Source organism: Micromys minutus (assembly GCF_963924665.1).
Source record: "Micromys minutus genome assembly, chromosome: 4".
NCBI lineage: Eukaryota > Metazoa > Chordata > Mammalia > Rodentia > Muridae > Micromys > Micromys minutus.
Window position 1 is genome coordinate 1988939 of NC_137973.1, and position 15286 is coordinate 2004224.

General features: G+C 38.3%; 1 protein-coding gene across 5 annotated transcripts in view; it reads left to right on the forward strand.

The window, feature by feature from the left end:
* MME (membrane metalloendopeptidase) overlaps positions 1 to 15286 on the forward strand; it is an 82998-nt gene that overhangs the window by 20820 nt on the left and 46892 nt on the right. For 4 of the 5 annotated variants that reach the window (XM_080916424.1, XM_080916423.1, XM_080916427.1 and 1 more), the window contains exons 4-8: positions 10826 to 10987; positions 11912 to 11992; positions 12091 to 12186; positions 12289 to 12407; positions 13728 to 13793. In XM_080916424.1, coding sequence (XP_080772550.1) covers positions 10826 to 10987; positions 11912 to 11992; positions 12091 to 12186; positions 12289 to 12407; positions 13728 to 13793 — 524 coding nt within the window. The remainder of the gene's footprint in view (positions 1 to 10825; positions 10988 to 11911; positions 11993 to 12090; positions 12187 to 12288; positions 12408 to 13727; positions 13794 to 15286) is intronic. The other variant, XM_080916426.1, reaches the window with a different exon arrangement.

Below are 15286 nucleotides of genomic sequence, written 5' to 3' on the forward strand. Positions count from 1 at the left end.
TCCTTGCTAACTCTTCCTCCTAAGCTAGACTTGGGTCAATTAGGAACAGTTTCAGTAGTCATGAATGTTTCTTCTGGTGTAGGAAGAGGTTTTAGCTAACCATCTACTTGGCGAAGAACTGCCAGTTTCTTGAACCAGTCTCAACCAGTCTAGGTTTCTCTCTTCAATGTCAGTTTGCTCTGCCCCCATGATTTTCAACCCCAGTGCTCTTTTATCTAAACTCCTGAGTTCTCTTTAGGGATGCCCTTATATAGCTAAACATGGCTGCTTTCAACAACCACAGTCCTCTGTCTGCCTTATTCCTAAAATGCCAACTCAAATTCATATACATAAACATTTACTCGTTTTCGGGGGACTAACCTTAGGTGACATATAAAGTAGGAGTTTTCATGTCTCTTGATCACTGGGTAAGGTAGAGAATTGAAAATGAGCCCCGAGCCATACCAAAGAACCTTGTTTGAGATAAAAGTCTGCAGTTCTCTGAGCTTTGGGATTGCATCTGTGCTCCTACAGAGGTTTACTCGATGACAAATAATATTGGGTCAATGATGGTACTCAGAAATGTTGGTGAAATTAAATAAAAAGATTCAGAGTCTGTCCACTATTCTTGAGGAGAAACCTTTCCTTTGGAGAAGGTGAATCAGTTAGCACAATCCTCTAGTCTTCTGTAATAGAAAAGGATTATTTACTTAGTAAAAGTAGGAATGTGGGGAGCTAAACGGTCTTATATCTCCTCAGTTCTTGGATTATTAATAGATACTCGGTTTAATAGCACTCACTAGGGAAGAACCATTTTACCTTTTGACAGCATTCCAGAAGCATCATGACCCGGTCTGACCTCTCTGTGTACCACTCCCTAGCAAAAACTGATGCAAGAGCAGGCTGCTTTGAGCTCCACTTGTTAATTGCCTATCACTGAAGTCTGTTGGTCATCTTGAACCAACACATGACTCAAAATAACCTGTTTAAACAGGAGGTATATGGGTGGGTCCCGGAGCTTGGGATCTACCTCAAGTGTTACCAAGGGAACAGTGAAGACTTCATGACCTTTCACAGCTTTAGTGTTTAAAAAGGAACATTGTTATTCATTATCATTATAAGCAAACTTGGTAACTTCCTTTAAGTGATATATTATTTAAATGACAGCATTATCCCTAATAGCTTTTTGCCAGCAGTCTTTTAGGATTCAAAATGCAAATTACACCTGGAAAAGCAAAACTATTTTTAGACTCATGGCACTTCAAATTAACTGTAACACAATTACACGGCTTTTCTTTATTATCAGCCTGTGTTTTGGTTGGGAATTTTGAAGAAATCCCTAGAGAAAAATTACTGTTGGCTCTCTCTTGGCTATGAGCCATTCATTGAAATGGACTATGAAACAACCCTTAGGATTTTTATTTATTTGAGGATAACCAACTACAGATTATCATTGTAGGACCATTAAAACAGAAGATGCTGAAATCCAAAGCCAAGTGACGTGAAAAGCTGCGGTTTATTAGAAGAAAATAAACTCATCTGAGTGTTTAAGAAGACAATGCCAAATTACATAGCTTGGATTTTCCTCCTCCCTCTATAACTCTCTGTAAGGCTCTTGAGAGAGAGAGAGAGAGAGAGAGAGAGAGAGAGAGAGAGAGAGAGAGAGAGAGAGAGAGAGAGAGAGAGAGAGAGATTTGGACTTATGGCAGAATATCAGCATATGCTACAACATTAAAATTGATGGTGGCTTCACAACATTAAAACATTAGCTTCAAATTAGACTGACTGTCCACCTCAGTTCTTTGTGGCATTGAACATATAACCCCTCTGTGCATAAATTTCTTTAAAATTAGAGTTATATTAGCTACTTGCATATAGATTGTGGCTCCTAAGTGGGTCTGGTCCACTTTCTCATTTATAAGTGGTGTCATCTGAAAAGGCTTATCCAGAATGTTTATGCATCAAAATAACAACAAACTATACTTACTGTAAAAAATCAAAATAAATACAAACTGCAAAGTTTTTATGAAAGTGCTTAGTGAACATCATCTTCTGTTGTTACTATTATGGTGATTTCATTTAAATGTCGGTGAAGCCCCTCTAAATTTTTTTTGTCTCTAAGTCTAATGGTGTAAGGTTTCCAGGCTAGCCGAGTATCAGCTTTATGCCTGTATGTATATATGTGCATAGGTGCATGTATAGGTGTTCATAATTGATTAATTGATATAATTAGTCTTCATTATCAATTTCACTGGATTTTAGGATGGCCTTGTTGGGCATAAATGGGAGGGACAAACCTTGCTTGGTCCTGTGAAGGCTAAAAGCCCCAGTGTAGGGAAATGCCAGGGTGGGGTGGCAGGAGGAGTGGGTAGAAGATTACCTTCATAGCATCAGGGGCGAGGATCGGGATGGGATAGGAGGTTTCCAGAGGGGAAATTCAGAAAGGGGATAACATTTGAAATGCAAATTAAAATATATCCAGTAAAAGAGAATGGAAAAAGAAAAATATATATAACTAATTGAGAAAGAATAGAATTACCAATTTAGAGGTTGAAGCAGATCTCTGGGTATATGTTGGAAGGTGTTTCCAATGAGGAGTAACACAAGGGGAAGACCTCCCTTGAATGTGGATTGCTTCGTCCTCACATGGGTTAGATTCCCACACAAAATAAAAGGTGAAAAAAGAAAGTTAGAGTGGCCATATTCTTCTCTTGGTTTCTGCTCGACCATGCTGTGAACTGAACTGCATATGCACTGGCTGTGAATTAACCAGTGTCTGAAAGGTAGTTCTAACTTATGACTTACACTTCTTTTCTCTTTCCTTTATAGTGATGTAAAACGAATAAGCCTTCTTTGAGAATTATACTTTGAATGTTGGTCTTTCTTAGGTTAGCGATGGCTCGAAAGCTGGGCAGCAACAGCAAGTTCCCAGGCAGCCATTGACCACAGCTTAAGTTTGGGTGTTACTAAGGTATGATGCTTTATAGCTTGGGTGTATTAAATGTGTTTGCCACTTAATCATATATTCCATGTCTGATGAGTTTATCAGGAACCACTTCTACTGAAGTCAGGAAGCATCTGTATATGAAGGATAGTTAAAGACTAATTACTCTTCAAGGCAGGGCACCAAAAATAGATGTTTCTTGAGAGCACAGATGTACACGGTAAGTCGGCTGTGTACAGAGGCTTTCCACGGATCTTCCTCAGAGTTTGGATAGTTGTGGCCATGCTCAGCTTTTCTTTCTCAGTGTCTTCTGCATCCCAGACTGTCCTTGAGCTTGCTGAGCAGCTCTAGGTGAACTTGACCTTCCAGTCCTCATGGTGTGACTATGTATTCTGAGATTGCAGACATGACCCACCACAACAGCTTTGAGTGGTGCTAGCAACTGCAGCAACTAAGCTGTAGCATCACAGACTCCGTGCTGACTTTTCTCTGTGCTCACCAACTAAACAATTGTAAGTCTGAGCATTAGACTGCATGGGTTGGAACATAAAGAGTGCCTCACAGAAGTATTTGAACTTAGAGATAAATCAGTGTGTAGATTAATTCAGCACCTCCACATCCCATCTTTATTCAGCCAAAGCAACAGGAAAGCAATTTGGAGGCAGGGATTTTCTTCATTACAAGTTAGAAGTGGATTGTGAAAGGATCCAGCATGTAATGAAAGCTAATTCTTATCAGCACTGAGTCCATTTTTCTTTCCAGGAATGGTCCTCTAGATTCCAGTTTGCATACTGTTACCTTCTAAATGGAGATCATTTCCCATTCCCTGTGCTCCCCATGTTTGTTCTAAATGTTACAGCTCTGTTTTCCATTGGTTGAGGGCTAAAGTGGAGGGACAGGGGAGGAATGGAGTGACCATTACCATCAGACTGTTGTCAAAGATAATGTTTGTTTTCCCTACCATATGTTACCTCATAAGAAATAGCAGGCTTATTGTCTGTTAATAAAGCCCTTATTGGTGGTAAAAATTTAAAAAAAAAAAGGTTTTGATCATAAATGAATGCCTTAAAGATTTTACAGGAAGTACCTGCTACCGGCTATCTTAACTTTTCTTTGACCTCCTTTAGAGACTTTTAAAGAATTCAATTATTTTAAGATACTAAAGTCAAAATGTTGTTTGGGACCAAGTTTCAGAAGGCTTAGAGCAATTTGAAAAGAACAGGCTGAATACATTCTTTTTTTTCTTCTGTGCAACTCCCTAAAACCCCTTTCAGGGAAGAACAAGAATAGTCAATGGAGAAAATTTGCCACAGACTAAAGAGAAATGTCTACTTGGTGTATGTGTTATAAACATATTCTTGATCTAATTCATGATGACGGGGAATTTTTTAAATGATCGCAGTTGAGAAATAAAAGTTGTGTATCCTAGGTATTATTTGTGTTGCTCATTTCCTTCATTTTTTTAAATTATAAAAATATCCAAATACCTTCACTATTTGTAAACCAATGGCTGATCATTGACCTTGTCACCTTTAACCCCCAATCAGCAGCTCAGGCTCCACTACAGATGTCCCTATGTGTGTGGAGAAGAGAAGGACATTTCCCTGTCTGTTCACCCCCATCCTCACTGAACGAAGTGAGCAGACTGTAACCCATTTCCTTTGTGCAGGATTTTAGTGTCCTGTCAGTACTGAATGGTATATACTCAGTGTGGTCCGTACATAGAAATACAGAAATCAAGCATATTTTCCACTCATCTGACTATGTTCTCTACAGTCTATGATTCGTTCTACACAAATTCAGTATTGGTTTTTAATGCATCAGAATCCCCATCAATAACAAGAATCGCCCATATTTGTGTTGCAGTAAATCTTAAAAAAATATAATAAATACTTATCTCTTTACCAGCCCTGAGGTCTCACTCCCTCAGGCCCAACCCTGGTATGGAGTCCCACACACCTCTGGAGCCCAGTCTGAGCCCCCACCATGGCCCAACTTGTCCATGAAACTCCCTTCCCTGGCGGTTTTCTAACCCCTTGTTTTCTGCCTCCATCTGGGGGTGTTTCTCTACCCCAAAATCCCACATAAATACAACTCTACAGCCCGATAGCTTTTCATACAGGTTTATATATTCAACTCTTAATCCACAAACCCTCTACACAACAAAATTACATCAAATAGACAAAGACACAAACTGCCTTTCTATATGAATGTAAGACCTATAAAATCCTTAATGTTCATAGCTGTTTAATGCCAATTAATATCACTTGGGTCTAGCTGGTTCTTGGAAAACTCCATATTACTACGACCTTCACCCTCCGTCCTCTGAGCTCCTCTGCCCTCCTCAGATGTCTCTGCCCTTCCCACCTCCCTCAACCTGCCCAGTCACTGGCTTTCTTTTATTTTACTAATTAAAATGAAAAGGCTCAGATGTAGTCACCTCTTGAGTATATGACTGGGCAGCCCTTCTTGGGAAAGTGGGATTAACATTAAAATACAACCAGCTTCAGGACAATCTACATATTTGCTTTGAAATTTCCAAGTATTTATTCTTCATTTTTTATACCCAAGACTTCTCCTATAGGTTTCATATACTTCACTGATGTAAGATTCAATTTTCTCTGGGTGTTCAGGATGTAGGAAGTGCTTTTTTTACGGTTGTCCATCATCTCTCTCGATCTATGTCTCAAGCATGGCTTCTTGTATATTCATGTCTCACGCAGCAGCCTGGTTTTGCACTTTCTGTGGCACAAATTGTGCTCTGTTGAGAATCACCTCTCTAATTATTAGCCAAGAGACACTTTTGTTGTCATCTTAGGAGGATGCTTGGCTATTCAGAAGAAAATTTTGTACAATATTCCACCAGTCTGGCTTTTCGTCAGGGTTGGTGGAAAGCTCACCCTACTTTCTGCTGAGATCTTCGGGTGTCCTTATTCTAGTGTGCTGTAAATATGGGTGGAAAGATCTTTGTTCCCGTGTGTCCCATTAACCCTCGTCCCATTCTGGCTTATTTCACGCTGCTGTTTACAGTAAATGCTTACTCCATCTGGATGCTCCAGGCCTGACACTTTGCCCTTTTTAACTCTCACAAATCTGTGACTGGAGCATGACATGGAAAAGAGGAGGAGGACAGAGCAAAGATAAAGGGAAACCATAGTAGGGATGCAGTTGAAGAGAGGGTGATGGGAGACTCTGCTAGTCACATGCCCCAACCTGGGCCATGGAAAGCCTTCATTCAATCTCTCTGACGCCCTCTTCCTCCCCATTCTCTCCCCCCCTTCCCTTCTCCTTCTCCATCTTTTCCTTTCCCCACACCTCTCTCACCTCCTCTCCTAACATCTACTAGCTTCTGGTGTTATGACAATTACTTAATCATTTACAATTAAATAGAAACAGAACTTCTGAATTCAAAGTGAGTTGGCCTGATTTAAGGACCAAAATGTTTCCCCAGCTTACATTCCATTTCCAAGCCACATAATACACTCTCGGTAATGAATACAGTAATTAATGACTTCCCAGACGTTAACTGAGCTTCTTTTTAAATTCTCTGAGTCAAATAAGTCGAGAGAATGTTTCAAAAAGATTAGTTAGGAAAAAAAAATCATTTGCCATTTATCAGCCTAGAACTTTCAGAATTGTCACTTAAAAGAAATAAGCTCATTATTAATGGAAGACTACTTTGCTTTTCTTTATGTGACTATTTTAATGTTTTTATTATTGGAAGGGTAACGAATGTATTTTCATTAACACAAATTGGTAAATAAAGATAAGCAAATAATACAAAATTAAACACATTCACACCCCCTCCTCATAGATCTTACTACAATAAGTACCATGGTATCTATCCTGCTAGACTTTCTGTGCTTTACATAGGTCTTTTTACATTGTAGCCTCCCCTCCCCTTTCCATTTGCTGAACAACATTCTATATCAATACATTTGCCCTTTTATGCTTACTTATTAAGGTAAATAATTTTGTTTGAATTGAAAACATAGTTGTTTATTCAGAAGTCAGACACTGATGCTTAATGAGGCATCTGAAAAGCATAGGTGTGGCTGTTTCTGGATGTCCAGCAACTCAAACCATGGCTCAAAACAGAAAGACACTTACACCCAGTTTAAAGGCTGTGAATCTTTCCTAGAGCCCTTCTACCCACATAGCTACTGCTGTCTTCAAAGAAAAGTCAGGACCAAGAAGGCTCAGAGGATCAGGTACAAAATGAGAACCAGCCTATGTTAAGAGATTAAAGGGAGGTTCATCAAAGACTGAGCTTAAAAGTGCTAGACTGTGACTTGCCTTGGCCTATGGCCCTTCAATATTCAACAGAACAGAACTCTCTTTGAAGTTATTGGAAGCACTGTTATTCAGAGGGATCTCTGGTCAATGGGACTCATCAAATAGCAGTAGAAGGGGTGAGCATTGTTGTCTATCCCGAGGTCTCTGCTTGTCTCTGAATGCTGTTTCTATAGGTAAGTGCAGACACTAGGATTAGAGAAAATAAACAAACAAACAAAAAAAAAAAATCCTGGCCTGATAGTGAATATTAATCAATTTCCCTTAATAAGAATGTGTGGTAAGTTCACATGCACTTGCAGACTGAGTTTTTTTTTGGTCTCATAAGAACAGAATCTCAACTAACACCATCATTTATATTCAAAGTGTGTGGTTTTCTAAATAAGCGATAAACTTTACTTATCACTCGCACTGTTCACTGTGCGAGCTCATTACTTCTTTATGACTTCTCAGTAGTCCGTATAGTCCTATGGCGTTCACCTAAGCCAGCCCCTTCCCTGGGAGAGAAGAGTGGACTCTTCACCAAATGTCAGTGCCTTTTACAACTAATTTCAATTTTAAAAGCCAAAAAGCTTCAAAAATTGTGCATAATGTGATTCTAGAAGATTTCAGTTAGCACGTTAAGAATCCACATTTCTGGGATTTTTCACCTACATGGCAATTTTCTTATTTGGGGTGTTAATTCATTTTTGCTTGCAATCATATCTTGATTTGCTTCAGAGTACAGAAAATTTTTTTTTTTTCTCTACCATTTTAAGCTTTTCTTATCTTGTCCTGTTGTGTTAGGACTAGAATTCTTCCTGGTGAGTCTTGGGAGAGCAGTGTTTTGACTCCATGAAAACACTACCTTCCTGGAAGAAATGAAATTTGTTTCCATAAAAGCTGCCCTGGGGATTGTGGGGATGTTTTTTGTCAAGGTGGAGGATTTGAACTGGGCTTTTTAAATGCCTGTAATTTCAAAGGGTGAAAAAATGTAAAAAATACAGTTGCAGTAGACAGCGAGAAAAAGCAGGTCAAAGTTCAGAGGCAGAAAACTGAGCTGCTTCACAGCAGAAACCGATTTGTTTGGGTCAGGTGACTCACATGAGCAAAAAAAAAAAAAAAAAAAAAAAAAAAATACAGAAGCTTCATTTGCTATTCCAGGTTAAAAATATACTATGTATCTTGGGGAGTTTTTGCTGTACTTGTTTTGGTTTTGGTTCTCAATGAATGTAAACCGCTACATTGAAACCTTGGCTGGAAAACACCAAACTGAAATAGTTTGAGAGCATTAATCTGTTTACAGAATGCAGGGTGGACCATGGTGAATGGGGCTGAGGCCAAGGCTTGGGGGAATGAACATGGCCTGCCATAGAGTGAAGAGTTGGATTGCAACAGATGGAATGGATACAGTGGCAGTTCTATAGGAACCCAGATGGCTTGTGGGAGAAGAAGACTCAGACCTAGGACATAGTTACGCCCCATTGAAAGGAGGCAGTTGATGGACATACAAAGAGATTAATTGCATCGGTAAAGTGGTTAGGCAGACAGATAGTGTCCACACTGAAAAACACCAAACCCTGAGTGTGAACTCAGAGGAATTTACAGAGTAGTTCTCCTTATAAATTGAAGTCACAAAACTTTAGGGAAGAAGTGTGACTGGCTCTAAACCTTGAGTCATACGCAGAACCTGAAAAGAAACAAAGAGGAATCCAAACTGTTGGATGAGCAGGTCAGAACCAAAGTCTCAGTGGTAGGAAACATGCAAGTATTCTGACTTGCCTTGGGGGAACAGGGATGAATGAAAATTTAGAGAGGATAATGGGAAGAGGATGATTTCAAGACCAAGCTAAAGAGTTTGTCTTCTAACCTGACAAATGACGAGCCACTGCCATGTGTGAGTAATGCTGTGGCTAGTGCAAAGTGGCCTGTGGGGGATGTAATCTGAGAAACGAGCCATGTATATAAGACAGCAAGTGGGATGAATGAATCAGCCGGAAAGGAAGATGGAAACTGGGAAGACACAAGCATGGAGAAGAGGTGTCAGAGAGCAGGCTAAGGAATTTTAGGTAGGAAACGGGTACAAGAAATCCAGCTTTGCCCAAGAATTCTGTGCTAATTATCATGTATATGATATACATCATGTATATCACATATCGTATATAGCATATATAACATATATAGAACATATAGCATACACAGAATCTATAGCATATATATACATACATGTGTGTGTGTATGTGTGTGTGTGTGTGTGTGTGTGTAGTAGAGCATGGAGGTGGGATAGATGACTGATTTGACATTGATTCCAAAAAGGCTTAATAATTATGTGTGAGGCATTCAGCAAGCAAATATTTAAAAGGTGGACAGAATTAGGGGATTGAATCTCCGCTGCAAAACTAATGTACCATACCAAGAGAAAAAATATCCACACAGCTCAGGGATTGTTTAAAGTTATTCACTATTATTACATGTATTATATCATATATTATTAACTAATTCATTAATGTATTGGTTCAGAAAGTGCGACTTCAAAAGCTCACTTGAGTACATATACTCTGCTGATATAGATGAATTCTCAGTTGTTCCTTTTGTTTACACCACAAAACAGTTCAATTTCCTATGAGAAAGAAAGCATGAGGGAATGTCAGGGGAGGGATCATGTGCGCTACTCCAAGCGTGGCAGACCGGAGCCTTGTGACTTACTCTAGTCTTCAGAATGTAAAAAATGCATATTTTACCAGTTATAGCATCTAAAAGTACCCGTCTCACACACTTTAAATACCCTGTGCTTTCACCACAGTGAACTTAAATTACTCTCACAAGCTCACAGCAACATTATAACAGACTCAACATATACAGATGCAAATCTGGCATGAATTTCAATTGCCAACTTTGTAAGACTCCAGAGATAGCTCAGTGGGTAACGGCTCCAGCCCACAGACAGGGGCACTTGAATTTGATCCAGACACACACTGACTACAAGGAGAGTATCAACTCCCGAGAGTCGTTCTCTGATATTTACATGCATTCTGTGACACACCTGTGTACACACACACACACACACACACACATAAATATACATACTACACATATAAAAATGTAATAAAAAATTTGGAGAACTGAAAACAAAATGCAATGACTACTAATTGGCCTTATATTTTTATTGAGCCAATAAATATCCACTAGCAGGTCAGATTTGCGTCCTTTGGTGTTTCAGAAATAGTTTGAAAGTCCCAGCACCTTGAAACAGAAACAGCAACTAAAAGTTTCCAGAGTGTAAAATGACATTATGTTAACTCTAGGTCAAGATGGCCACAACAAAGTAGGTCTACAATTCTTTTTTTCCTTGAAATAGTAAGTAACAAGAAATTTACTTATTGGGAGCCAGATGCAGAGAGACACATTAAAAAAGAACTCAGGATGGAGGACTCAAGCCACTCAGAAATAAAATAGTAAAGGGAAAAGGGACTACTGACAGATATTGTCATGATGCCATCAGAACAGACTATTATTCAAATGCAAGAATAGAGCATCTGCCCCGCTGACAGAAGGAGCATCTTTTCCCCTTTCCAGCCTACTTAAGCAATACACCTTTCACTGCATTCGGTTCTTTCTCTGGTGCTGTAGCTGCTCGACTGATCCAGAACATGGACGCCTCTGCTGAACCATGTACAGACTTCTTCAAATACGCTTGTGGAGGTTGGTTGAAACGCAACGTCATTCCGGAGACCAGTTCCCGATACAGTAATTTTGACATTTTAAGAGATGAGCTAGAAGTCATTTTAAAAGGTTGGTGTTGACTGTGTCTGTGAATTAAAATTTTTTCCTCTTCCATCCATTTTTAAAGATGTCACTGATTGCCATTATAAAAAATATTTTTTTTGTAATGGATTAGAGTTGATAACTTCCTCTAGAATTTGTGCACCTCCCCTGAGTTACTAGAAGGGCAGTAGATACCAAAATGGATGTGTTGACATATCTCAACATTCCTGTTTTAAGTTTATACACAAGACCTAAAGCGCTTCACCCCAAGTGATGGTGTGTTCATGTCATTTTATAGAAGAGCGATGTTTAATGGTTGCTACTGAGCCATTTCTCCTGACTCCCCTACTCAGTTCAGTGCTGTATTAACGCTGTTAAAAACGTCACCAAACATTGTCTTCCACAAATTGAAAAATGTTTAGACTCATCTTTATCTATCCTTAGTTCTTTTCTCTTTTAGAAGTTTCTTTGTAGGAAAAATGGGAATTTTCCATCTTTTAATGCCTTTACAGAGAGAACAATTCATTCGGATAATCCATAGCACATTAACACAAAGATAATTATTTTTTAGTCATCAAGAGGATTATCCACACTAAGTCCAAAATTCTGTTTTTTTTTTTTTTTTAATCTGAACTTCAATAAAAAGTAACTGATAACTGTGGCTTATAAAGTGAACTCGATTGGGAGCACACATTCGAGCATGCGCACGCGTGTGCGTGCACACACACACACACACACACACACACACACAATCACACCATCCAAGAAGACTTACATATAACTAGAGGAGTAGACTATTTCTGTTCTAGGAATAATGGCTGAATTTTTTTCAAGATTTTGGAGTGAAGAGAGAAAAACATTTATTTTGAATTAGACCTATGTCAAAATGTTAAATGTTAATGCTAAAAACAACCACTCTATTGATACAATTTACTGAATACTTGATTTCAGATGTCCTTCAAGAACCCAAAACTGAAGATATAGTAGCAGTACAGAAAGCAAAAACCTTGTACAGATCATGTATAAATGAATGTAAGTGTTCTGTTTGTAATATTTATATATAATGGTAACAAACTGTGAGTAGAACTTGCATCCCCTAACTTGGAATTTATTTTTATTGTTTCTAAAAGCTGCTATTGATAGCAGAGGCGGACAACCTCTGCTCAAACTGTTGCCAGATATATATGGGTGGCCAGTAGCATCAGACAACTGGGATCAGACATATGGTAAAGCAATTTCCTTCCTTTCTTAAATTAATAATTTCTGCTCTATAGTATTGCTAATAAACTGCAGCTTCAGAAAATACGGTTCACCTTCTGTTCCTTTAGGTACTTCTTGGACAGCTGAGAAATCTATTGCACAACTAAATTCTAAATATGGGAAAAAGGTCCTCATTAATTTTTTTGTTGGCACTGATGATAAGAATTCTACCCAGCATATAATTCATGTAAGTACGTGTGTGCGTTGGGCAGCCAGTGCTATCTCTAATTTGTAATGAAATTTCCATATGCATTATTTTTATTGATATTTGAGTAATGCTAATTCTCCCTTTCAGGGCAGGAACTAAGGTGCAATAAATCCCTGGCTCTCAGCCCTAAGATTCCATGTGTAAAAGATTTTCTTAGCTATATGTTTTAGACAGCCACCCCAGTCTGTTGTCTCTATTTAAGATAGCTCCAAAGGATCCTCTTATGAAAATAGACTCTGGTTTCTCTGTGTGCTTTATGCTTTGGTTTACATGAAGTAATGTATGTCTAGAAACCAAAAATCCCTCACTGGTTTAAAATAAAAGCCATAAAGGAGGTTTTGAACACAGTTTTGTTTCTCACTAAAGATTACCTGTGCTTTTTCATTTTAGTTAAGATAAATAAAATACCATACTTATAATGACCCTTCATGTGGAGATGTCCTGTAGCTCTTTCTACAGGACAGTGTGTGTGTGTGTGTGTGTGTGTGTGTGTGTGTGTGTGTGTGTGTGTGTGTATTTCTTCTGGATTGGATTAGACTGCTCAAAATTTATGGATTCCCATTTTTATCTATGAGAATCCTAGTTCATTCTTTGCATTCATTCTAATCCATACTGAAGAGGAAGCAGTCAGCATGACCATTCATATTTAACGTAAGTACTCACAGCGGAGTACATACACAGAACAGCAGAGTATTTTCTCAGATGCCCAGTTAATGTCTGCTCCTGCTATAACCCCTTCAAACACACATATCTCAGAGTATGTCTTCTCCATACATCTTTGGTAGACTCAAAATTTGCGGCAAGATTCACACTGGCAAATAGGTTGTAGAAGAACTGTAGTGGTTTTCTATGCCTCCACCTCCACAAACCCAAATAAATCTGGAAGAATACAAACCTACTTCTACCAGTAAGAATGCATCCCAGGTAAAGTTGGGGCAGTCAAACCTGACCTGAAAGGGACCATATGAGAATATTCACAAGCTGAGAATTTCTGTAAATGTGTAATTTGGTAGTTCACTGGGCCAGGTTCCTTCTTATATCTTCTCTTCTGAATTAAAAATCATTCTCAATTATTAATGCTAGTTTTCTTTGGTTTGATATCCACAGTGAAATTCCTTAGATTATTTAACAACCAATGTAGTTATCGATTACAAGTGCAGTAGAAACTGTTTTTAGTCACTTACTCCACTTTTGCCTGTTGCCCTTACACACAACACAGAGAGAGGGCCTAGTCTATTCTGTCCAAACGTTTTATACTTTCGGAGTAATTTGTTTTCCTTGATGTATATTTTTTTATAGTTTGACCAGCCTCGACTTGGCCTTCCTTCCAGAGACTACTATGAGTGTACTGGAATATATAAAGAGGTAAATCAAAGCAGGGGAAAAAGGAGTCAATCACAGCTCTGAAGTCATGTGTGCAAACCTTTAATAATGAGAAGGACAAGATCCAAATTTCAAACTCTTTTCAAACTTTGCTGGGGAAAGGCCAAAACCCAACTGCTGAAGTTACTTTGAGTGGATAAACACTGTGATTCGACTAATAGACATCAAACCAGAAAGCATGGAATTCCTCATGTGAATGCTGATTCTTAGTTTTTAAGTCATATGATTTATTTTTTTAAATTTATCTTAAAGTGTTTCCATTCACATCTAAATTGGATCATTTTAAAAACCACAAAATGTGTCTGATTATACTGTCAGTAAGAACTAGGGACGAACAGGTCCAGAGAAATGTACCCTCCCGGAATTTCCTGATTCTTTATGATAACTATGTAGACAGGAACATCTGCTTCCTTCCAAAAGCAAACAAAACATGGAATCACATCATACTAAGCTGCCGTTGACTTGGATAACATTTTACTATCTCGACCTAACTTTCTTGCTTAGGTTGATGCGACTGTGTTCTTGTTTACTGACGGAAGGAGTTCCACCAGACAGACAAAATGAACAGTTGAGTGTGATTAGATATCAGAGTGAAGGCATTTGTCCTGCATATGCTTTTTATAAATTCTTTTAAGACAGAAGAAAATTATGGATGCTTTTCATTATCCTAAAAGTAGCATTTTGATAGTATGACTGGAATAATTTCTTAGCCAAAATTATTAGCTAAAGTGGTTGTGTCTTGCATTTGTGTTATGTTCAAATAATATGACATAGCTATCTGTTGAATTAGATACACAAAACGCTAATTAAGAAAAGTACCTACATTATAATACTAAAGGCACAATTAATAATACAGACAATTAAATGGATGTAGGGCATCTGAGTGATCTAGTGGCTGTGCGGGCTGTAATTCTTGACTTTAAGAAGTGTCCAGATGCTTCCTGTTTCAGAATTAAAAGTGAGGGAGGAATGTTAAATCATATCTTCGTTTTTGGCTCAAGAGCTGTTCATATTTACAATTTTACTCTTTTAAACTATTGTTTTTCTCTCAGTCCTTAGATAGCTTAGATAGCTTTTACTGGTTTACTATTTCTGATCTCAATTTGTACCTGGTAGTCAAGGTGGTAACATTTTTTCTTATTTCTCTTTGGTAAGGTTATTTTTAAGAGGAGAGTATAGTTCATGATTTTTTTCAGTGTTAGTCACAATGTAAAACGTATGACAAACTGGCCATTTGGGGTTTGCATCTAATACAGATACATTTTTACTTAAGCTGCAAGGTGCTTTTCATTTGAAATTTCCATTAGAGAATTGGGGCCTTCTGTCACTTGGTCATACACATTTCTTACCAGGTCTGTAGTAGTAGAAATTGGAGTTTGCATTTACAGAAGTTTGTGCAGCCAGGCTGTTCTTTTAACTCTGTGGAGATAGAGCCCATTTTTCCAGGTCTCTGCAACCATCATCTAATCCCAGAG